Source organism: Tamandua tetradactyla, chromosome 21, assembly GCF_023851605.1.
Source record: "Tamandua tetradactyla isolate mTamTet1 chromosome 21, mTamTet1.pri, whole genome shotgun sequence".
NCBI lineage: Eukaryota > Metazoa > Chordata > Mammalia > Pilosa > Myrmecophagidae > Tamandua > Tamandua tetradactyla.
The window spans coordinates 20834002-20859885 of record NC_135347.1 but is presented as its reverse complement, the minus strand read 5'-3'; the positions used below and the strand labels follow the sequence as shown (position 1 = coordinate 20859885).

Below are 25884 nucleotides of genomic sequence, written 5' to 3'. Positions count from 1 at the left end.
TTATATGAAGACAAAAATAAAGAATGGGGATGAAAACTGGGGGTGGGGAGAGTTCCAATCTTAAATAATTTGAAATTCCTCTGGGTATATTAACTGAATTGCTGTGTGTGTTGGGTTTTGGTTGAACGTGGGCTCTTTGTTCATAGTGTTGTATTCCCACAGCTGGAGATTCTTGGCTGTCTGATTCTCTTCATGTTTGGTAATTCTTCATTTGTTTTGGATGCAAGTTCTCATTATCAGAGTTTCCATCAAGTGAACAAAGGGCAGTTTTGCAGCAAGATGGAGGGGCTTGGCTGGAGGTTGTCTTCTGAAGTAGGGACTCCCAGGAGCTCTCCCCAGTTTGAGGACTGCCCTGGTGTGCATGCCTTTCGTTAGTCTGGGGTTAATATAACTGCTGTCTGCTGCTCAAGACAAGTGGGGATCAACTTGTGGGTCTGCAGCAGTTCGCCAATGAGTCCCTGAGGAAGGCCTTAGGGTCTTTCCAAATCTTGTGTCCATTAACTTTGAGCATGGAATAGCCCCAGAATCACTTCCACCTTCATGGAGACCCTCACATGCTTCATAAACTCCATTCCCTCAGTCTTCTATCGTTCATGGATGGAGTCCTCAGGATTTCTCACTGATAGTATTTTATCTTATTTTATAGCTCTGATATGGATTTATTATTTAAAATAAACTTTTTGTCATTTCATGGGATTTGACGTGAGAGAGGAGGTAGAAGCATATGCCCAAGTCACTGTCTGACCCTCTCTCGTGTGCATATTTTAAAGGATTTGGTATATATTTCCAAATTACCTACCAGAAATGTATTATTACCAAGATATTCTAACATCTGTATATAAGAATTCCTGTTTCCCTCTCTAACACTGGGCAATATAGCAGTATCAACAACAGAAACAACCACACACACACATACACATGTATACTTACATGCATATTTTAATAAGACAAAATATTAATTTTGAAATCTAGATGATGGGTATATATGGGGTTGTTATGTATTATAGTTATTTATTCTTTTATTTTTTCATGAGGTTGAAATGTTACTAAAATGTTTTTTAAAATTCTCATATTTCTGTTTTTCAATCTCTAAAAGTTTAACATTGGCGGCCTGCAAGTGTGCCCAATGTCTGTCAAGAAATCCTCACTTGCTGAAAGCTTGACCCTACTGGTATTTGATTTCATTTTCTATCTCTTTATAGCTCTCCCACTCTGTTCTCTCTTTTCTTCTGTTTCTCTGTCTCTCTTTCCCTGTTTCCCAGTCATTTCTTAACTTAACAATGGCTCCAAATGGAAGCTGAGAAACAGGAACTCACAAGCAAATGCCTGGTTATTTGGGGCCTTATTTTCCCACCTTAGTTGCAAGTAACTGAGTACCTACGGGCAAAGCAAGTTTGTACATAAGATCAGTGAAGGTCTTTGTTGCTAGTGTTTCTGATCTAACCTCAGCTGCTGCTCCAATTCATCAGCGCATTACACTAGGCATATGCAAAAGGATGTCCATGTTTGGGGTAGGTGGCGGATGGGGTACAAAAACTAAGAAAATGCCTCAGGAAGGGAAGAAGGGCTTCTTTATTCTAGTGTCCCACCATAAACAAGTCTCAGCCTCCTCTCCCATCACAGCTGGCTTCCTCTTCAATTCACTCTTAAATATTCTCTCCAATTCATAAATTTCTAGCTGCTCTTAGTTTCTGATTCATCACTTCAGCATGTCATGATGGTTCATAATCTTAATATTCCTCCTCAAGCGCCCTTTTGCTTTAGCCCTCCCTCCCCTCATTTCCTTTTGGGAATTCCCTATTTACTAACATTAATTAGTAAGAGAACCTAATTGGCTTGCCTGATCTTTAGAACCAGGTCATTGGCCAACCTATGAATAGATGGGCCTTGAGTCAGATGCCCGTCAACAGTGCTGTTGCTACAGCTAGGAAAAAGGCGTTTTATAAGCTGCATTCTTCCATCTCTTCAAAGGGGACTATGGTCGTTGGGAGACAATTCTTCATAGATTTCATGCATTTCTGCACATCTTCTGAACAAGAGGCACTGACTGACAGCTCTGTTCTGGACTATTTTTTCAAAGACGTTTTATAGAAAATATTTCCTGATCAAGATAATAAAGATAATGTTCTGCTCTGGGGCAAAGGTTGGGCAGCCCACTTCCAAGATGGGTGTTTCCTAAGTTCACATGTCCTCAACTGTGACACAAACTCATTGTATGTGCAGCATCCAACTGGGCCAAACTCTGCATCATCTCTGAAGGACTTAGGGGACAGAGGGAGCTGATGGAATTATGAAGCTCATGGAATTATGAAGTTCATGCTGCTTGCTATGCATGAGAAATAAAGTACTTTGTCTATAACTCGAGTTTTATTCTGTCAGACTGTATGAAAATTGTTTAAAAGCAGGTTAAAATCTCAGATCCTTTACAGTTGACAAGAAGGGATTTCAGTAGAATGGTCTTGATAGACACTGTGATGAACCCATCTAATACAGCCTTCTGCTCTTCTTCTATAAACTTTCACCTACATTATGAATTAAATAAGCTTTGGAAGTTAGCCAGAATCTTATTTTTTGTGGGAAAGTGCATTATAGAGCGAGCAATGGGAGAGGGAGGGGAGAAGAATCCAAAGAACTGTAGAACTATAGAATTGGACCTTGGCATGCCCAGATTTGGCATGGTGCTGGCAAGTCAGAAAGGGCTGTGTTCTAATATCATTGTGCATTTACCAAGAATTTAGTGCCCTTGATGCCCCATGTGCTTTAACTGTAAGATCTATTCATTCAGCTGCTGTGAGAGTCGCTATGTGACAAATTTAATAATTTGACAGCAGTACTTATGCCTCCTGAAGCCCTTTGTAAAAGAGTTTTTTTAGGGTACATTATGCTAGTCCTGGTCCACTGGCCCACCTACCAAAAATTATATAATATTTTGCACCAGAGGCCACATAATGCTGCTCTGTGTTCCATTTTCTGGGTAGTGCTCTAATTAATCCGGAAGTTTATATGTGAATGCTTTAAGCAAAAGGATTAGAAAGGAAAGGTAATAAAAATATCACACAGATAAGGTGAAACACTTAAGTTTTGCTTCTCTGCATTCTATTTGGTCCATCTCTACAAAATAAATTCTTTTGAGACATGAAACATCATGACCTGTTGGGGGCCAAAGAGCACGTTACCTTGGTAGGAGATCTTTAATCTATAATTCTATCAACATGGCTATAAATACTTTGGGCTAGAGGATAGCTGGTGGCTGATGTCACTTCGGGGAGCTCAGCACTTGCTATTCTTTCTCTCTGGTTGTTTCTAGCCGGGGTGAACACACACTCACAGGACTCCTTAGGCCAAGATGAAAGCCTCTGTATAAAGTGAATCCCGCTCCTTTGGGGGTAAACATGTTGTACAGCCTCCTCACTATAATGAATACTGCAGGAGGGCTGGGATTTTTTTTTTTTTTTTTTTTTTTTAACTCATTCACAGTTGTATCATAGCAGGCACTTGGCAAACATATTTAATGGATAGCAGCTTGGGATACACAAATAGTTAATGCATAGGATTTGGTGAAGGCATTTTTTTCTAGCAGATTCAAGGAGATTGCCAGGCTGGCATGTCTTAATGTATCATTTTCATAAGCTCACTAGATGCTTTTTACTTTAAAAATTCCAAGCATTTTCTTTTGGATACTATTTACTCATTCAGATGTGGCTTGTAACCAAGGAGATTCATTGTTATTCCGTTTAGCTTAGAGCTTGCTTTCCACATATTGTAAAGCTCCTCATCACTACCGTCTGCCTTAAATCTGAATATAAAGTAAAATAACAAACATTATGGGATGATACCAAATTTAGGATACTGCCAATACCAGACTTCAGGGACCTTGTTCAGTGTCAAGAGGAATTATTTGTTGAAGCCAAAGGTCAATATCGGTGGGATTTCTGCATCTGTGGGATTCCTTTCTTCTTTTTTTTTTTTTTTTTTTCAATTTGTAAAGTTGGAAGAACTTTACCCTACAGGCTCACTGTGAAGATTATCTAAGTGCCTATTACATAGTAAATCGTTCATAAATATTGTTCTTAACATGTAAAAATGCATCTTTAAGTACATCTTATTAAAACAGAAATGCTGTGTATAACAAAAAGAAATCATACTGGCTGGCAGAACTTCTCTTGCAGAGAGTGAATGGCTAAGAGGGTGTGTTTGTAAAAAGATAAGACCCCCTGTCCAATTTTCACTAGACACTGTCTATGTATTATAAACTAAAAATAGGAGGTGAAATAAATGGCCACATTGCCACATTTCTTACCTTTATTAGTGTTTCCCAGGCATGTATAGCCTTTTAGTAAAATTAAGAAAATTAAATTTTATTTATTTTGATTTAGATAAAGTCACCTTGTCAAGTTTTCTCTCAACACCTTAGAGGTGATTAAGATGTTTTAAAATTTTTATCTGAAATGTACATCAATCCCTAAAAGGTAGGGCCAAAAACAATGACTGAAATCATTTCCCTATGAAACGTATATCAACGAAGAACATTTTTTCCAAAGCTTTATCCATACAAAGACAGTAGTATCGAACCTATAATTTAGCTAATATAGGCTAGCCTAGAGAAACAGAAGCAGAGGGATTATGATTTTGTCAAGGTCATATTATTTCAATTTTTTGAGGGAAAAAGCAAGATTACAAAAATAATAAAAACGAGCACAGCATTGATCACTTATCAAATTCTAGGGGAGATTAAGTAGATGATGTATAAATAGTAAGAAAAGGTGGTAGTGTGGTTTCACTAAGAATGAGTCATTTCCAGTTAACTTCATTTCCTTTCTCGATTTAATATATTAGTAGATTAGGCTTTCCATAGACTATGCATCTAATTGCAAAACAAATCAACAGTTTTGATGTTCTTTTAGGAAAGATAAAGAATCATGAGCACAATGAAACGAATTGGTAATTACTTAAACAACTGTACCTGAAGTTCTGATTAACGGATCTAAGTTTTCTGGTCTTTAGTGTATATAGTGGCATGCTGAAGAGGCTCTGTATTTTATACTATTCTATTCAATTACCAACAACTTGGACAAAGCCATAAAATGTTAAAGGAATGCTTCATCAAAACTGGAATGGACACAAAGCTGAGAGGAAGAATCAGAATTCACTGACCTTTACAAGGGTTAAACATTACACATAACGATGAATATAGTCCTTCAATTAGGTTAAGAATAATTGGTGTAAGTAAAGATTAGGAATGGAGCTGGCTTATTGGCAATGTCCATGAAGTTCAGTAAGAGACAACAAAGTGACATGCTTGCCTAATAAAGTTAATATTCATAATAATAGCAGAGCATACCAGCCATAATCACCATGAGAATCACTCTGAACTTGGCATGTCCTTGAACCCTGCTCTTGTCAGATCAGAGTGAGAATTGTACTTACTTCTTAGCAACATATTATAAGAGGCAAACTAAAGTCAACCACAAGATGGTTTGAAATATTTTTATTATATAAGGGTTCAAATAAGTGTGAAGCCTGAAAAAGGACATGAAGAGATGACCACACAGAAGAGATAGGACCTTTTTGTCTAGTTTAATATCTGTTATTGACAGGGAAATCTGTGTGACACTCAGTTCTAACAATTAATTCCATCCCTTGTAGGCATGCTGAATGGCTCCAACTCGAGAAGCACCAGCTGGATGAAAATTATAAGACACAATTATAAAAGGATCTCAACACAATGAAGTGCAGCACTCCTACTTCTGGCTCTGCTGTATTTTTCTAGAACACATTTATTCTATTAAGGGAGAATCAAAATCCTAAACATTCTAAAGCTTCTAAACAAAGTAATTAATTTTCTGTCTAATTTAACCTGGGCATAATCTATCAGAGCACACAGTGGACTCTTCTGAAATGCGTGGTCTTTCAACCCTTTGGGAACCACAAGGAATCTTTTCTCACCACATGGATTTGATAAAATCCCCATGTCTGATGGAAGGTATTGAAGAGAGGTGTGCCCCTTTCTGAAACACTGAGGGTTTCTGCAGTCTGAAGCCACCTAGGAAACCTGGCTCTAGTGAATCCCTCAGGCATGGGTGAGGCCCTATTCCTTCCCTTCAGCAGAAGAAGTCCATCAACCATTTTTGTATGACTGGGCTCTATGTGTATCTCTAAAAGTTCAAGGGCTATAAATTCACATGTTTAGGAACTCATTCCAGACTTTCTTAACAGCTGCAGTCTTTGCCACAACCCTTCATGGGGTTACATTATACAAGTGCCGTGATTGCCCAATTAATTATTAGAAATGACCACTGAGTATATCTTGTTTATTGTTTATAATTTACACAGAAAATGATGGGCTGGGGTTGTAGGACAATAAACCAATCATTACATTTAGACCTGGGCTCTTGAAAACTTGCATTCCATTTTAACAGTTCATACATATTTAACAGCTTATATATAAATCCAGATCACAAATAATCTTGAGAAGTTAGTTAGCTTACAGATAAACAATTAAGAAACACAAAAGAAAGTCCACATGGATCTAACTTTAAATATCAACATTCATATTACAAGAAATAAGAATACGCTTAAAAAAATAAAATTATTAGGCCAAGTCACATAACATATTATAGAGAAATGAAACAATATTTTTATTAATATCTATACTTATTTCTAATTTACCTTCATATATCCTTAACTTCTTCAAAAGGATCCCAGATGTGATCAAATGATATTTTAGTGTCTTAACTTGTCAGCTTCAGCTTATACGTTTGTTACTACAAACATCCTAAAACCTCAATTTTTTTTTTCTAAATTTTTTAGCCAACCTCCTTCATAGCAGCTATTTATAGACAACAGGGGGTCAAGAATGAAGGACAGTAACAGATGGAAAGTAAAAAGTACCAAAGCCATCTTACGTTCAACTCTCAACACTGCCAGTTGAGTTTGGAACCAAAACCTTTAACAACTGGTAGATAATAACTAAATCTTAACAAGTAAAGAAGAAATATTTTCTTTGGAACAGCTGCTATCTCAGAGAAGAAAATCAAGGTCCCTTAATACTGCCTAAATATAATGTGTGGCTTATTACAAACAGAGGAATCTGTAGCAATGTCAGTTTAACCATTAAAGTGTCACAACTGAACAATATTACGTAAAAGAAAACCAAAAAACAAAACAGAAAACAAACAAAAAATCACACCAGCCATGAATTTCCACAATTTACACATGAGAATTAATTTTAATCTGATTTGACTCTTTGACACTAACTGGTCATCAATGAAATATGGTATGGAAAGGTCACAGAGTAGAAAACAAGCAAAGATTAGTTTATACAACAGTGGCTATATACATAAGAAGGAAAACATGCTAGCTAATGCAACATTAAGGCCTGAATGTAAGCATCTCCAAAATCACTGAAGCTCCAAAGAATCCCTAAATAACAAATTCACCACATTACCTGCATGCAATGTTCAGTTTTGTTTTATCCATAGAAGGATACACAGTATTTTGCTGTAAATAGCAGACACATTTACAATATATGCAAAAATTAGAATGCAAGTGTTAAGTTCCTCACATTTAAGCCTCAAATGTGCCAACAGTGAAAATTCATTTATTTTTAAGAATAGGGAAAAGAGATGGCCTATAAATATTCAGAGAAATTACACAAATAAAATGTAATTCTGCATTTAAGAAGTCATATATATATATTCCTTTTATGTGTCCAAACTAAATTATTGATGTAACACTTGGATGAATGGATGTTCGCTAAATGCTTTACTATTTTACTGCTCAAATGTGATTCTCTGACACCCCTAATTCTTTAGTGTTGAAATCAAATCATATCTGTAAGTTAAGCATTATGCCCATATTTGTACATCCTCGCCTTCCGAGTGTGATCACGTAAAGACAAAGCTGTAAAAATCTTAGTTTGGGGTTATATAATCACAAAGATGATTCTGTGTGTCAAACTTCCTATAAAAAGAATAAGAAAAGATGATTTCCTCACTTTTGTACAAGTCTGTAAACAGAACTCTTTTAGAGGATAAATCTGATGTCAGAATCTTTTTTTCTTTCAAAAAAGAAAATGAAGAAAGGAACTGTTACAGTTCTGTTCACATAGTCACTAGGCAATTATATGAGTAATCCTTGTTCAGAAATACTCTAAGGGTTACATAACAAAGCAAAATTTAGATAAATTATAAAAAGATGTGGCCAAATCTGTCCTTTATCCTATCAATTTTATGCTTCATACAAGTTAGTGCAATTAAACTCCTAGTTTTTTAAGCTTCAGATTTTCCTTTGGGATACAACAGAATGACTTTTGAATACTTTATGCAAGTTTTTCAGACCTGCCAAAATATTTGGACTCAAAATTACCTTAAACTAACTGTATCTACTACTTATCAAATAAATGTGCCATGAGTGTTCCAGATCTTCAAGTATAATTCTAACCAAGTAGAAATAGATTGGATAAGCATTTAGAAAAGATTTCATAAGGCAATCTACTTCTTTGTATCAAGCACTGAGCATATTATATTCTTCATGTGCTTTACTAACCTTACTTAAAGTACCAGCCACTCAACTCGGGTATAGCCACCATTTTATTAAATAATTTACCTAACCATTTCAGGGGAAGCAGATCTAAGATTTTAAAATTTTGTGATGTTTTGGCCAGAATTTTAGTCTTTGTTTGGCATTCTGAAAAGTCCTAATTTTAAACAAAGATGGAAAAGTAGACAACTTTCTTAAAAAAAACAGTCAACATCATGAACCAAGAGGTTTTAATGTAGCAAAAGCAAAGGGACAAATGAATAGAAGGCTTTAGAATTCTTTTTATTTCCAAGGAAAACAAATTGTACTACTGTTGTGATCACAAAGTCTTCACATTTGATGCAAATAGGAAAGCTTAATTATAATCATCTAGTAGCAGTGGTTTAGACAAAACCAATAATGTATGCCACTTAGATGACTATTTCTTCTGGAGAGAGTTAAATGATAAGCTTGACTTTACAATTAATATTAACATATTCAACCAAAGAAAATGGATGCACTGCTTCAACACTAAGCATGAAAATGTTTAGTACCGCCTGCAAACCTAAATTTAGTTTAGAAAGGTTAATAATCGCTTTCTAAACTATGGTATATACTATATATAGCATTTTTAATATAATTATATATAATTATTTGCACATCAGATTTAGAAGGAATTTGCAGATTTACTTTTGATAGACTGATCTCATTTCAACTGTTAGGATTTAGGAGGCTTCTGCAGTACTGTCATTTGAAGGTGGGGAATCATGATCAGGTTCAGAAGAAGCAGCTGCAGATGCTTCCATAACTGCAGGTGGGAAATGACGACGGCAAACAGGGCAGGTTCCCGACTGGAGGAAAAAAAAATAAGTTAATAGCCAATGGAAAATTTTAACTGCCAGAGACAAGCATCTTAATAAAGAAAAAATGATCATTTAAGAGACAAGCCTCTTAGTAAAGAAAAATGGTCGTTTATCCTTTTAATAACTTAAAAACAAACATCAAACCTGTGCCAGTTCGGAAGGATTATGTACCCTAGAAAAGTCATGTTTTAATCCCGATCCATTTTGTGGAGGCAGCTGTTTCTTTTAATCCCTAATTCAGCACTGTAGGTTGGAAACTTGATTAGATTATCTCCATGGTGATGTGAGTCGCCAACTACAGGTATTAACCTTTGATTAGAGGGAGATGCGAATCCACCCATTCCAGGTGGGTCTTGATTAGCTTACTGGAATCCTTTAAAAGAGGAAGCATTTTGGAAAAAGCTTCAAAGGCAAAAGAAAGCCCATGCAGCCAGAGACCTTTGGAGATGGAAAAAAATGCCCCCAGGGGAGCTTCCTGAAACAAGAAACCTGGAGAGAAAGCTAGCAGACATCACCATGTTCACCATTTGCCTTTCCAACTCTCTTTCAGAGTGAAACACTGAACTTCATCGGCCTTTCTTGAGTGAACATAATCTCTTGTTGGTGTCTTCATTTGGACATTTTTATAGACTTGCTTTAATTGGGACAGTTTCAAAGCCTTAGAACTGAAACTTGCAACTTAATAAATTTGCCTTTTTAAAGCTATTCTGGTTCCTGGTATATCGCATTCCAGCAGCTAGCAAACTAGAACAAAACCCATAAAACAGAGAAAAATTATATATTATTTCCCCTTCACTTCAATCAGACTCTAAGAATTTTGAGAGTAAAGAGTGTCTCTTACTCATGTTTGCATCTTTAGGTCACTCATCTATCACTTGCTGACTCTTAATTAAGAGCCTCCTATGATCTACGATCTGTCCAGGTGCTGCTGCAGAGTGTGAAGCAAGGAGTTACAGTGCATGTCTCCAATGAGGTCACAGTTCAGCTCAACAATTACCTGAATTGAATTATCATTATTATTTAACCTATCATGTATATGTTAGAGAAACCACAGACCTAATCAATTCACATATTTATCTCATCAAATCATTCCCCCTAGAAGCTTACTTATATATACTAAAGCCTCACTTTAGTTAAGCACAGAAATGTCAAAGGAGATGGACCTCAGACATTCTTTACAAGCCACATCATTTCTTTCAAATAGATATGGGGAATTAGATGTCTTCTAAACAGCAAAACGAATCAACCATAGACCTGCAAGGGAAGGCAAGAAGACAGGAAGAGTTGTACTGAAAGTATATTTTAGGACCAATGAAAGATCATATGGATGATGTCATATGGTAGTTAGAGTATCCCCTCGTAAATCTGGTCTTTCATCCCCAAAGAGCTCTCTCTGACTGAAGGGAAGTTCAAATCATGTTGTTGAAGGTGATAAAGAATTATACTTTGGGGAACTTTTCCCTACAGGAAACAAAGAAGGGCTTTAACAAAGTTCTTTCCTGTGAAGAGATTAACCAGGGTTATGCCAAAGTTATTTATAATTCAAGGCCATACAACTACAAATATAATACAATTCAAGAATTTTATTTGGTAAACATTTACTGTGCACGATCAAGCCCTAACAGCAATATTTTAGAGCTAGAGAGATAAGCACAATCTTGATCAATACATGTTAGATATATATTATTTACCCTAAAGAAACAATCATTGCAAAATGTAATGATATCAATATGTCTATAGCTGTTTTGAGGATTAAAATGGGAAAATACGCATGAAGCATCAAGCATAGTTCCTGACATACAGGAAGGTATGCAAAAAGCTGGCTCCATATTAAGTCTCTAATACTGCTGTGGCAATTTTTAAAAAAGGAGATATTAAAAGGCAGAATTTAAGCTGGACCCACCTAAATAATCTATTATTACAAATAATATGTAGGTGGAAGATCATGTCAGGCTAAGAAAACTCGAGCAAATTTACAGAAGGAAAAATCTAGAGAGATGGGTTGGGGCCTAGAAGGCCTTGAAAGCCAAGTAAGAAACTTTAGACTATTCCATAGTAATTAGAAGTATCTCTGGCTCTGGCTCTGGCTCTCTCCCTACTTCTCTCTACCGGAAAGTTTTTGAGGAAAACATCTCTAACTAGAGGTTAGGAAAATGGGGTAGGTAATTACTTCTTTAGTTAAAGCACCAAACTGTTGAAGACCTGATATACAGGAGTAGAAATGAAAAGAGGAAATATACCTGACAGACATAGGTGCACATAAAATTCATAAAACTTGATGGTTTTGCATTTTGCGCCTTCCCACTAATCACACTCCCCCCACCTCCTGCTTCTTGAACTCATCTGACTCATTTGGTTTGCTATCCTGATGATCAGGTGTGCCCAGGAACATCAAAGGTGTGAGTGGTCTCTCGGGTCACACCACCCAGTCAGATGGTTGAGAAGTTCCCATTAATTTTAACAACATTTATCACCTTTACTATTACCATCACACCACGATCACTACCACATACAGGTACTGAAAGTTCTTTTCCATTTAATTCTAATTTTAATTAATACTAATTTACTGATACTAATCCTATACTATGATAAATCCATTGTATGAATTATCTATTCCAGCATTTATGCAGTATGGAACACTGAATGGAACAGCCTCTAGGCTGTATAAACATAATATCAAATAGACAGTTTAAAGTCATATTTAAAAAATAATTCAGAATCAAGGATAATGTCTCAATCCAGAATGCCAGAAGTCTCATCAGACTTAAAACACACATGAATGCCATTACAGGCAATACTCACCAAATAGCCATCATGTTGGCACATGTTGGCTAGTCTTTTGTAACTTGTATCATAACTGAAGTAGGTGTCGTGATTTTGTTTTTAATACATATTATAAAAATGTCTCTAATTTTTAATAACAGTTTTGATCTGATAAAATGTTTAACATTCACTGAGTGCTTACTACCTGCCACATATATTGAGTTATCTCACTTAGCCCTTACAACATTATATGATTTAGATATTATCATATTCATGAATGATAATAAAGTTAAAAAAACAAGAAATCATAACTGAAATTTTGATGAACTTATCAGCAATAATGGATAATATCATGTTTTGCTGCTGCTAAATGAGCATTTTTTTTTCCATTCCACCAACTGAACAGAGCAATCCTCTAAAAATAATGTGTAAATTTAATGTAATTACAAAAAAAAAAATTGGGGGGGGTGAAGCAAATAAGAGAAATAATTAGTATACAAAAATATAGTATAGTCCTATCAAAAATAATTTAAAAACCCATTCCACAACTGTTAGCAAAGGGTTAAATCAACAGGGAAAAAGTGTAGCTGTTTATACTCTTGGATATAAATATTGGTTATAAGAATGGAGGTAGAGGTAGTGATGGAAAAGTAAGGAGAACTGAGAAGTAAGGCAACAAAAGATAGTAGCAAATGGAAAAATATGTAAGTAATGTTTTGTATAAATAGAATATAAAACTATTACTGAAATTGAATATGTCTATAGACATGAAATAGAGGCTAACAGAGCAACTAAAATGTATTTAGTTTCATAAAGGAACTCTGAATATTTCTGCATTGGCACTTCAGAGTTTTTGAATAGTTTTAAGAAGGATAAAGTAGCAGCAGAAAGGGAGGAACAGCAAAGAGGAATAGAAAAGAAGAAGAGGGAGAGGGGAGGGAGAGAAGGTGCAGGAAGAACAGGGAATGGTTGCAGGGAAGAGAGAGAGCTGTCTCCATAACTAAATAAGCTGGAAAAGTGATTTGGTAATTTCTACTGAATTGGATGTAAATATCCGTTATGCAAAAACAGAGTACACAGAGAAGATTTAAGTCAAACTCATTCTTTTTATTTCTTACTTCAAATATACTTAAAAATTATTGGGTAAATATTTAAGGACAGTATATAAAAATTAGAATAGGAGGTACATGATAGATTATTAAAACAATGATGTAAAATAAACAGTGGATAGAAATTTAACCTAGCTAATGGAATCATGATAGCAAATACAAAATGAAGCCAAGCAAATATTTATGGAGAATTATTTTATGGAGAACATCCTTTGTAATGCTGATGTTCTTACTTTCATATACATTTTCAGAGACACTGACCTATATCAGTGGGGTATTTGTTCACTGTTACAGATTTTCAGTAGTGCCAAAAGCCACTATGTTTGAGAAGCTTTTGAAAACATCAAACTTCATGGTTATAATTAAAGATCTGAATGTCTTTGTTCTAGAATGATTTTCCAGAATATGTTAAAAACTTGTTGTCTATATTGTTTTATAGACAATGTTAGTAAAGTAAAACAATTCCATATTATCATATATCTGTAAGCATTAAAAGGCAACAAATGTTTAATACTGAATTTTAATAATACTAAAATATGTAGCTAAATAAAACAGGCTTAAAAGACGATGCTATCAACTTGTAAGAGAAACTATTAAAATTTACTTTTAAAAAGTAATCTTACAACTCACCTTCTGTAGCCAAATTGATACACAAGGTTTGTGAAAGAAATGATGACAGGGTAACTCTGTTGCTATATCATCCTTAATATACTCACTGCAACAGATTGGACAGCACTGTTCCTGACCAATAGCTGAAAATGACAAATAATTTAGATCTATCAATCACAAAAAATTCAATTTTAATAAAATTGAAACAATATATTAACTCAAAGATGCTATCTATGAAAGACAACAGAATTTTACTTTGATTAACTAATTGACAAGCATGCTTCTGTCTAATATATCACAATCTGCAATTTAATTAACACACTGCTTTTTTTATTAATTAAAGAAAAAAAAAGAAATTAACCCAACATTTAGAAATCATTCCATTCTACATATGCAATCAGTAATTCTTAATATCATCACATAGATGCATGATCATCATTTCTTAGTACATTTGCATCCATTTAGAAGAACTAGCAAAACAACAGAAAAAGATATAGAATGTTAATATAGAAAAAAAAATAAAAATAATAATAATAGTACAAAAAAAAAGACAAACAGACAGACAAAAAAAAAAAAAAACCTATAGCTCAGATGCAGCTTTATTCAGTGTTTTAACATGATTAGTTTACAATTAGGTATTATTGTGCTGTCCATTTTTGAGTTTTTGTATCTAGTCCTGTTGCACAGTCTGTATCCCTTCAGCTCCAATCACCCATTATCTTACCCTGTTTCTAACTCCTGCTGGACTCTGTTACCAATGACATATTCCAAGTTTATTCTCGAATGTCCGTTCACATCAGTGGGACCATACAGTATCTGTCCTTTAGTTTTTGGCTAGACTCACTCAGCATAATGTTCTCTAGGTCCATCCATGTTATTACATGCTTCATAAGTTTATTCTGTCTTAAAGCTGCATAATATTCCATCATATGTATATACCACTCGTCTGCTAATGGCTGTTTCCACCTCTTTGCAATTGTAAATAACGCTGCTATAAACATTGGTGTGCAAGTGTCCGTTTGTGTCTTTGCCCTTAAGTCCTTTGAGTAGATTCCCAGCAATGGTATTTCTGGGTCGTATGGCAATTCTATATTCAGCTTTTTGAGGAACCGCCAAACTGCCTTCCACAGTGGTTGCACCATTTGACAATCCCACCAACAGTGGATAAGAACACACTGCTTTTGTAGAAAAGTTGGTTGGGCAACATTTGTCCCAGTGTATCACTTGATAAATTAAAAATATTCTACCAGGTGAGACTTTTGTCAGAATTTGGTCATTATAAAAAAATTTAATGAACATTTTTAATATTCTGTAATTTCATATTCTAGGGCAACTGATAATATAGCATTATTAAAGCACACAATGTATCATTGAACATTTAAGATCAACTTTGCCCTTACCAGTGTGATCTTCAAGAACAAGGGTCTCTGGAAGACCATCAATGCTTTCCTTACTGGCTGGTGGATTGGCCACTTCAACATCCACAGCAAGAGACTCTAAATGTGCCAGGGCAGTCTAAAAAAGAAAAAAAAGTTACAGTTCTTGGTTAAACAACACCTTAAAACAATGACAGAAAACTATTTTCTTTTAATTTCAGTTATTTGCCAAGGTATACCCAGCACTACCCTCTTCCTATTGGTTTCCTTTGCTTCAGTCCCTTGCCTCTTTCCAAAGAAACCACCACCACCTTGATCATACCAAGACATCAAAAATATACATATGAAAAACAAACAAAAAAAAACAACTAAAATCCTACTCTTCAGAAGTACAACAAAACTGTATCTTGTCTCAATAACCATCTACTTGACTATCCTATTTATATTTTCAGAGGAAAATATACTGCTTCCAACATATGAGTGTCGTAGACGCTATAGCAGGAAAGAAAGTAAGGAAAATAGAAACACTTTGAACAGGTAAACCTCATGAACAACAACATAATGTGGCCAGGGTTACCAGGTGTTCAAGGGATAGAGGCACATAATGCATTCCTGAATGGTTTATATAAGTACACGGCATTATCAGATCACAGTTATTACCAGGTTATGTGGGTTGTGAACTTCATTTAGGGGATCAAATGTTTGTACGAAGTTACTGTTCTAATAAGGATGGAAAGACCATTATATCATGTGAACATCTACTATGGTGTCACCCTCATCCTTTCTTGAGTGATTAGCCTGTTTGGCCTCATTAAATTAGAATTACAGATAGTACACATCTACCTTTTAGCCTATCACCACTTGTATAATTATATGCTCTTAAATGCACATGCTGCTTAATCTGCTGGTCCTTCCTGTCCATCTAAATCCTATCAATTCCTAAGGGCCTGGGTAAATCCTCTCTCTTTAATAAAAGCCTATGTCAATGGTCCCAGAACATACTGGTATAGTCCTTGTGAATTGCTATTATGCTAAAAGAATTTGCATTATACAACTTAGAATTACTTAGTATTATACCCTATCTATATCATTATAGGACCACAGAACCATAACCTAATCTAATACTTTGTTCAGATGAAAAGTTGAAATAGATTTTAAAAGTATCAAAACTGGGCCTCCCAAGTAGCAGAATTCTGATGGTTCAAATTGTGTTCTCATGGATGATAAAATCTTTTGTATAACCCTCAGGATCTGGCACTAAATTACAGGAACAAACTATATCTTTCCAAAAAAGAATCTGAGATGAGTTATAATAGAGGCCAAAGTTAAATCAAGACTAGAAAAAGAGAAAGCAAAAAGGCTCATCATAAGAGTTAAATACAGGTAATACTGAACACTAAATGTGGCTCTGTATGCTAGTAACTGATTTATTGCTTCTCAGCCTTAATCACCCTTGCTTGCTCTGTGAAAATAGATCTTGGCCTTTTAAATATTTTTCCTTTAAATATGAAAAGCTAGCACGATTTTAAGCTTTCAGTAGAGGGGATTGGGGTGACACAATAGGAGACAGGACTTTACTTCCTGGTTTTGATGGCTTGTTCAACAAGCCCCTGCAGTGTAAAGCTTCTCCATGGTGTGGCTCTGGCCATACAGATGGCTTTTGTGCAAAGGGGGGATGGGGGGTGGGAGGGGGCTTCTCTAGCACCTGGTTTCACTTAGTATAGGGTGGCCAGCAGCTTACCCTGGCACCCACATTGGGTAGTTTCATAGCAGAGGGCTTCCAGTTAGTTACCCCTCTGTGAGCATTATTTCCTAACACCCCAGAGCATACATTTCTAGCAAGTTCTGCCAGTATAGTATGCCAACCCCAACCATTTCTCTACCATGGATATGTCCTTTCCAGTGAGGTCTGGATCACAACCTTAGGGAGTAGGAAGATTGGGTACTGTATCTTAACCCTAAGGTTGTTCCTTGTCTCTGCTATTTCTATATTTTATAGTTATCCTTTTATCCTACTAGCCAATCCCTCAATATTCTAATCTTCTATTGCACTTCAAACTTTTTCATATTAAATGTTGCCTGTTCAAATGATTATGTGGTTTCTCTCTCCGATAAGCCTAAACTGATAAAGAACTGGTATCAGAAGTGGTCCCAGGACATAGACCTACTAGAATGGTTTCGTTGGGCTTCTGTATTTGAGCTCAGTGCTAAGCTCCTCACAAATGAGAAATGAAATGCCAGTAATGCATGGTAAGCAGTAATATCAAAATTAATCAAGCTATCACCTGCAGCTTACTGTGCTGAAGTGCTAACTAAAGCATAAGTCTTGGGAGCCCAGTTGGCTGTTGCACTTGATCTTATGGCACTGATGACTATAAAAATTGTGGAGTGAGATGGAGTCTTGTGAGCGCCCTTGTACAGGTATAAAGAGAAAAGGACAAACTCAGGTTCACTTAATTCTCAGGTTGGTATGAAAACCAAAGAGCGTCCATAACAGCCCCCACAAAATGCTCTTATTTCTGAAAATCAAACTTCAAATTTAATCAGGTAATTTATATAAACACACTGGTGGCACTATTTAGTTAGTGCTACTAAACTGATCATAGAACTATTCACCATTTCTTAAAAATAGTTTCAGGAAATCCTTAAAAATTTTTTATCATCTTGCATTCCGTCAATTTACAAATGAGCACCAGAGTTACTAAAATACCTCCATAGCCTGGGCTAAGCGTTCTTCTAGTGCCATGTAGGTGAGGAACTGAGGATCCACATAAGAAATAGCTTCAGCAACTCCTAGTCCATCTGCAAATCCATCAAATAGGCTGAAAAAAAAAATCCATGATTTTGGAAATCTTCATGGTCAACACATAATTGCATTAGCATAAAAAGTCAATAAACATATTTCAAGCAAAAGCCTCAATTACTTTAATATAAGCCTCATGGGGAAAGGAGCAGGAGGAATCCAATAGGAAAGTTGAAGTTCTAAGCTTAAGGAGTTAAGATATTATCATCTCTTCCAACAGGCTGCCACATTCAATATGCAAAGTTTGTAGGAAAATTCTTTTTTATATTTCTAATTCTAGCTGTAGGGACAACACCATTAATTAAACATAGGAAAAAAAAGGAGTACTTTCTTCCTCTTAATTTTTTTCCCATACATTTCTCCTTCTGTTTATTTTAGGTTTCAGTCACAGTATAGATGACAATATGATAGAGTTACCATATTTATTTTAATTCTATCAATAGTCAAACTCCTTTTCCTTCTCTCACCTTATATTGCTTAATTGCTTTGGGCTTGAAAATATTTTATTTTCTCAATGCCTTGAACCAGGCCACCTCCATCCATAATTGCTCAGCTTGAAAAACATTTAGGCCCTAACTGCTCATTTTAATTTTTGCCCCTAAAGGGAAAATATTATGCCTAATCTAGGGTCCTAATTTTTTCTTCCATGGCTAGACATACACAGATTCCTCCTTTTCCTCTAGTCTTAGAAATACTAAGTATTTCAAATTTGGAAACTTTAAATATATCCTCAGTCCTCTTCTCTTTAATCTTGCTCCCTTGGAAATCACATTCAAGCTCTTATCTTCAATTATCCTTTTTGCAGATCATTCTAAAATCTCTACCTAATTCCAAACTCTCTCTTGAGATCTTGACCTACATTTCCAATAGTGTATGGGCATCTTACGTGGATATACTAACACTAACTCAAATTTAAGAGCTCCAAAACTGAGCCTATCTTCTCTAAGGACAAACTTTTGCTGACTTCCATATTCCTATCAGTTTGACTATCATTGGCAGAAATACCCACAGTTACACAAGCTAGCTCAAAAGTACTTTCAATTTCAACTTCTGAGCTATTATGAAAATTACAAACCTACTGGCAAGAAATACAGAATGATTCTTATGAAAAATACATTATAGCTTAGTATCAGGAAATGAGTAAACATCACAAAAACCATGCTATAAAAGAACAGACTTTCTCATACCATCACAGATTTTCGATTTGGAATTAATATTAGGAATTGGTGAATCCAACCACTGGAACTCCATCTAGCAGTGAGATATGACATAAAGAGGATGAGCCCTAGAGTCAGTCATATAGGGATTTAATTTAACTCCACATCTGAGTTAAACAACTTGAAAAAAATTAATTCACTGTTACTCTGCTCTTCATCTTTAAAACAAATTCAATGCCTTAATTTTTTTCTATGTAGCAAAAAAAAAAGGGCATGTCAAACATTGGCTTTAGAGACAAGATTTGACACTATTTGTCATGGCTTTTCATTTTAGTTGTCAAAATAACATGTCATTTTAATATGAAAATCAAACAATATTTTTTAACTTACCAACTTTTAGCTAGCTACTGCTACCCAACTATAGTACCACATAAACAATAATGAGGTATTAACATATCAAACTTGCAAAATTTTTTTTTGTTAAAAAGTCAGCGCTAAAATGCTTTCCACATTAAAAAAAAAATAAAACAAAACTATTTTGAAACACCCCAAATTATGGGGAAAACAGTAATGTTGCTAAAACCTTAACCCAACAGCCATATCCAGGAAGATGACTGGTAAAAACAGAACTTAAGGTAAAAGTTTTCAAATTTAAGTTAAAATTATATTTGTTACAGACTCCCATTATTTCTTCATTTTTATGTAGAATGTGTTTTGAAAATTAATTGGAAATATGTATCATGATTCTTAAAAATACTACATAGTTCAGTAATTTCACACCTAGTAATCTGCCCTAAAGATGTAACCGCAAGTACAGAACATGTTTTGAGGGAGTATAAATAGCTCACTTCATTATTTCAATGGATAAATGATCAGTTAAATTTTAATGCATCTACAGGATGGTGTATTTATATGATGGAGCTGTAAAAATTATTTTCAGAGTTTTGAAAACATGGAAAGTTGAAAACAATGTAAAGCTGCCTCATATGTAACCATAATTGCCTCCCAAAATGTACAGACAATGCTAAATAAATTATTCATTCATCTGTTGTGCACTTTGATGAATTACTTTGCATAATGGAGAAGACTTCAGAATTAACAAGGAGTGCAGTGAAAGGGTAAGGGGAGAAAGGAAAAGAAGGAAGTATCATGATCAGCAAGGCCCGTACAAAGTGAAGTCACTGATTTTCCATAATGCTCAGGGAGCCAGAAAGCTGGTTTAGAGAATAGGAATGTTTAAAGTGAAATTATAAGTTGTTGTGAGGCTATGACAAAACCCCAATTCTACTTCCACAAAATGAATGATAAAAATCCATTGTGTTCAATGATTTTTTTCCCTGGGAAGAGGATGGGAGAGTGAGGTAAGGAGGATCTTAAGGAGAGACTGAGACTCATATCCGGAAAAACATGATAAACTCAAAAAAGTAGCTACCACACACAGAAACAAAAACCAAAAATATAAAGAAAGCCTTGAAAACATAAATCATAGAAACCTTCAGAAATATCTAAGATATGAATTGTATTTATCTTTACTTTTCTAAATTTCTATAAAGAAACAGTATCACCTTTTTAACTGGAAAGTCAAGAGAAATTCTTAAAAATAAATTTGTGCAGAGAAGGAAGCAAGGGCAGTAACAAGCCACTTTTTATTCCCCAGAAAGTTACTAAAAAAAGGATCAGTTGGAACAAACATCCTTTCTCTATCTCAAACATTTGCTGTTGCTAATGGGCTACTGTTCCCTTGAAAGATAAGTCCTTTATAAACCAAACAGTTAAATTCTGAGCATCACATTGTGATAAGTAACAATTTTATAATCCACTTCATTTACACGCTATTTTTAAATTTGAAGCTCACTACTGTTTGTCAGTATAAAATAAATGTAATACTTCTAACATCTCTGGAAAGACATAATTATACCTTCAATATTTTAAAGAAAAAGAAGGAAAAGAAAAGACAATGAAGGAAAATTATACTCTTCTGATTTGTCTGATTCATTCACAGATTTTGAAGTTCTTCAAGAAGTAGTCATTAAGGAACTTTTTCATAAAACCACCTTTTTTTTGTAAAAAGCACTATGTTACATGTTACAGGGTATATAAAGCTAAATTAAAAAGTCAGAAATCCAAAATCATGAGTATATAAAGAGGATATAAGCCTAGTTTCAAGAGCGCTAATGGTCAAAAAAGGAAGAGGTCACTGACTGGAAGAAGTAAAAAAGAGACCAGGTAATAATGACATCTGAAATAAGCTCTGAAGAAAATTCTGAAATAGGAAATTCTTAGCTGTCAGAGATTCAATTTTCATAATTTAGAATCATGAAAAAATTCTACTCAGTCAGCAAGTAAGCATGCTAATAACACTGCTTGACTCACCTCCAGTCCACATCTAAGTCTTCACTCACACTGGAGTCATCCTCAAGGTTATTGTTACCATCCAACATGAAAGCTTCTGGTTGTGCAAATTCGTTGGCAGGCTCATTTCCTTCATCACTGCTACTTTCATTGACTTCATTGTACTGCAACCAAGGAATTTCTCCCTCTTCCAAAGATGTCTGTTCCCTAATACAAACATTTCGAAGGAAAAAAATTTTTTTTTTTTTTTTGCATGGGCAGGCACTAGGAACTGAACCCGGGTCTCTGGCATGGCAGGAGAGAACTCTGCCACTGAGCCACCATTGCCCGCCCAGGAAAAGAATTTTTTTTAAACACATCATATAATTGTTCTTCAAAGAATTCTATTTAGTGTGTAAGTATTGAGTATTTTTTCAAGTTCTAATCTCTTGGAACATTCACAATTCTAAAAAAAAGCACTTTCCTTAGTTGCAAAATTATTTAAAAGGAAAGTAAATTTGTCATAGTACCATATATATGTATAATAACAGAAATAGTTCCTTAATTACATAGGAATCTAACTAATGTATGAATTATCTATGCTTCTATATCCTTTTTGCAAGAGAAAAATAAGAAAAATTCACCCTAAACAATCTGAATTTTTTAAACTTTTCCCAAGTAGTTTCCTTTCATAATTAAAATAAAATCCATATTCCTCAACCTGGTCTAAAGAATCCCACATAATAAATCCTCTCTCCTCTACCCACTTCTCTAACCTCTTCTCTCACCACTTTCCCCTGCCTATTATGCTTGTACTTTTCTTTCTCAAGGTCATTTCCACCCTGGGACTGCTTTCTCTACCTGAAATACCTTCCACAAGATTTCTGTACAGCTACTCCCTTCTTGACATTCAGGTCAGATTAAATGTCACTTCCTCAGAAAGACCTGTTCTGACCACTCAGTTTAAGGAAATTTCCAGGCACTGGCTATCACACTGCTCTGCTTTATTGCCATTACAATACTTACCCTTACTGAATAATTTCTTATTTGTTTATTGTCAATTTTCCCCTACTAGAATATAAGCTCAGAGGAATAGGGATAAATCAGTGATATAAAGAAAATGAGTAAAAGATAAAGAAATCTTCTCAAAACAATGAGGAAAAGCACCATTAAACAGACAGTACTAGGACAAGCAGATATCCTCCTAGAGGAAGAAGGTTAAATCTCCATGTCATTATTTACTCCTAAATAAATTCCAGATTCACTTTTTTAAAAATGTATGTTTTTAACACAGAGAACACTAAAAAGTACTAGAATAGTGAAAGAAATGTTTTTTAAAAATCTCAAGCCCTTAAAAGCACTATGCAAAACTTTGAATCCACAGACAAATATGATTGATAAATTTCACAAAATAAGCATTAAAGAAAAATACACGGAAAAGTCAAAACAGAAAAATTTGTACAGAGTAAAACCGAAATAAATTAATTATAACACATGAGATAAAAGGCTAATTACCTTATTAAATAACAGCTTGATATGTAAAAGCCAACCAGCAGAAAAAAGATCAAAACATATTAATAGAAAGGAGCAAAGGATATGAATAGTTAGCAGAATAGAAAATTTCAGTGGTTTTGAGAGGGTCTACCTCGTCCATTAACAAGAGAAATGTAATTAAAACTATGAAATATTCTTTTTTAACTTTCGGCAAAGATAAAAATTTCTGATAATACACTGGGAGTTGGTCCATCTTTCAAGAAGTAATTCACTTAGTGTTGATAAGTGATCTTTCTCTAAACACTCTTTGTAGAAAACTTGGCAATAACTAGATTATGTGCTTACTCACTGACTTAGTGGTTCTATTTCTAGATAATTCTCCTAAAAAAATACATAATAAGGTTTTCTTTGCAGCATTGCTTATAATGCATAAATTGTGAAACAACTTAAATATCTGTCAGAGGAAATTGGTTAAATAAATTGTGAGGATGCCCATGTAAACAATATGATAGAATTTTTTTTAAAGAATGACACATCTATATGCATGGAAATGGGACAATCTAAAAAACATATGTATAAATAAAACAAAAAAACAGAAGCCGGGTACATGGGTGGTTCCATAGTAGAATGCTCACCTTCCATGTGGGAGACCTAGGTTGTATTTCTGGAGCATACACCCAAAAACAAAACAAAACAAACAAAAAAGCAAGGTGCTAAGTAGTATGTACATATAATGTACTATCAAAATTGTATAAAAAAGTGGGAGAGGAACGCTCCCTCTGCAAGCTCACAGGAAATTGGATATAATGGTCTTTAATTGGTCGTTTCAAACTTTTTGAATTATTTACCATTTGTATGAACTTCTATTTTTTAAATGTTTATAATTTTATCTTATTGTAAGAGAAGCTCAACTGGTTACACCCACCTTTTGGAAATAAATCATTAGCGATGAGTTCAATAAAGTATTTCCAAAGCACTAAAACCTGCATCATTAAAAAGTAATCTGTGGGGCCTGATGGGACTGTGGTGGTCCTCTCTCCTAACTAGAAAGCTATTACAGCCTCCAAAAGCTTTCAAGATGGAGCCCTCTCTGGGATCCAACACCTATAACATGCAGAACTGGGAGAATGCAGATATTCCCCACACTTTGCCAGATATGTCTTGGAGAAAACCCATATAGTCAAATGACCAAAGAAAGTATGGGAAGGACTGTAAAATCTGTGCCAGGCCGCTCACAGTGTTTCACTGGTGCCCCAGGATTCGAATGCATTTCAAGAAGACCGAAGTCTGCCAAACCTGTAGCAAATTGAAGAATATCTGCCAGATCTCCTCTTGGACCTAGAATATGGCCTGGTTATCCAGGTTCGTGATACGGGAATTGTCTTTTAAGGATATTACACCAAAGTCAGATGTCAACAAAGAGTAAATACACACAGAATATGGAAAGAGAGGTTTCTAACTCTGATGGAACATGGCCAATTGGTTTGCCAGGGAAAGCTACATCCACCAATGCTACTCAAACTGGCCTGGACAACACTCTTCTATAAATGGAATCGACCCCATATTTGCTCCTTCTGGGTGAAAAGAGAACGTAAGAGAGGAGTACCCATAAGACATGAGAAGCCTACAGTTCCAGATAACTCCCTTGCTGATCAGAATATCAAAGACCAATATTATGGAATCAATGATCCTGTGACAGATAAGCTTTAAAAGTGGATTCAACAATGCCTTGTCTGGACCCACCAAAGGATAAGACCATTGCCAAACTATATGTCGGTAGTCTTAGAGATACCATTACTGAGACAGATTTAAGAAATCATTTCTACCAGTTTGGAGAGATTCGAAAAATTAGCTTTTGTGCTTAGGCAGCAGTGTGCTTTCATCCAGTTTGCCACAAGGCAACTTGGCTGCCGAATAATTTCTTAATAAATTGTTGATCAATGGCTGTAAGCGTAACAAGAAATGGGAAAGATCCCAAGCAGACAGAAGAAAAGAAAAAGAGAAGGACAGAACCACAGACCCTGGAACCAAGCTAGAGCCTGTTCCAGGGATGCCAGGTGTAGGTCTTCCTCCTCCTGCAGAAGCATCAGAAGCCGCTGACAACTACTTCAACCTTCCCCCAAATGGTCCTCAAGCAGTAGTGAAAATTGCCCTGCCACCACCTCTTGGTATTGCCCCGCCCCATTCTCAGGTTTTGGGCCATACATCTTCCACCCAATGTGACCACCATCTCCTTTCAGGAGGGCTCCAGAACCAACCCATTATCCTCCTCAGGACCTTCAGAGCATGGGAGCTCATGCTGGGAAACACAGCAGCCCCTAGCACATTATCACCACACTTGGACTCTACGGAAGAAAGGGTACTTGCATTTCTCAGTGAATGAATGCTGGAATAAATATATTTTTTCATTCTTTTTAGTTTCCATTGTAGCTGAATGTGTTCTGATGTGGGCAGTCAGAGAACTGTAGCCATGTTTTCCTACATGTATTCAAAGGATTGATGGACCTCAGATAAGCTGCCATTAGCACATCTGGTTACTACTTTAACATTACTAATAAAACCTAATGCCTACTCCCCTTTTCTATATGGGGGACAAATGAATGAATGAATTGGAATGTCCAATAGAGTTACCATCCTAATTATATGTTCATTTTGTATGTTTATTTTGGAAAAAAAAATTGACCTGTGCTTAAAAAAAATTTTTGACCATTTTTATGGCCATTGGGTATTTTCCTTTTTATCATCTTAAAAAAAAAAAAAAAAGATTAGCTCAGTGGCACAATTCTTGTCTGCCATGCTGGAGACCCGGGTTCGATTTCCGGAGCCTACCCATGCCCCCCAAAAAAGATTACTAATTCT

At 35.4% G+C, this 25884-nt stretch overlaps 1 protein-coding gene and 1 pseudogene across 3 annotated transcripts in view; one reads left to right on the top strand and one right to left on the bottom strand.

Moving 5' to 3' along the window:
* Positions 1-6297: 6297 nt before the first annotated feature.
* The window catches only part of PJA2 (praja ring finger ubiquitin ligase 2), a 71848-nt gene continuing 52261 nt past the window's right edge, over positions 6298-25884 (bottom strand). For all 3 annotated transcript variants that reach the window (XM_077139010.1, XM_077139011.1, XM_077139009.1), the window contains 5 exons: positions 21574-21759; positions 17951-18062; positions 15265-15379; positions 13886-14007; positions 6298-9371 (listed from right to left, as the gene is read on the bottom strand). In XM_077139010.1, coding sequence (XP_076995125.1) covers positions 9246-9371; positions 13886-14007; positions 15265-15379; positions 17951-18062; positions 21574-21759 — 661 coding nt within the window. In that variant the 3' untranslated portion in view covers positions 6298-9245. The remainder of the gene's footprint in view (positions 9372-13885; positions 14008-15264; positions 15380-17950; positions 18063-21573; positions 21760-25884) is intronic.
* Positions 24104-25347, top strand: LOC143665516 (pre-mRNA-splicing factor RBM22 pseudogene; annotated as a pseudogene).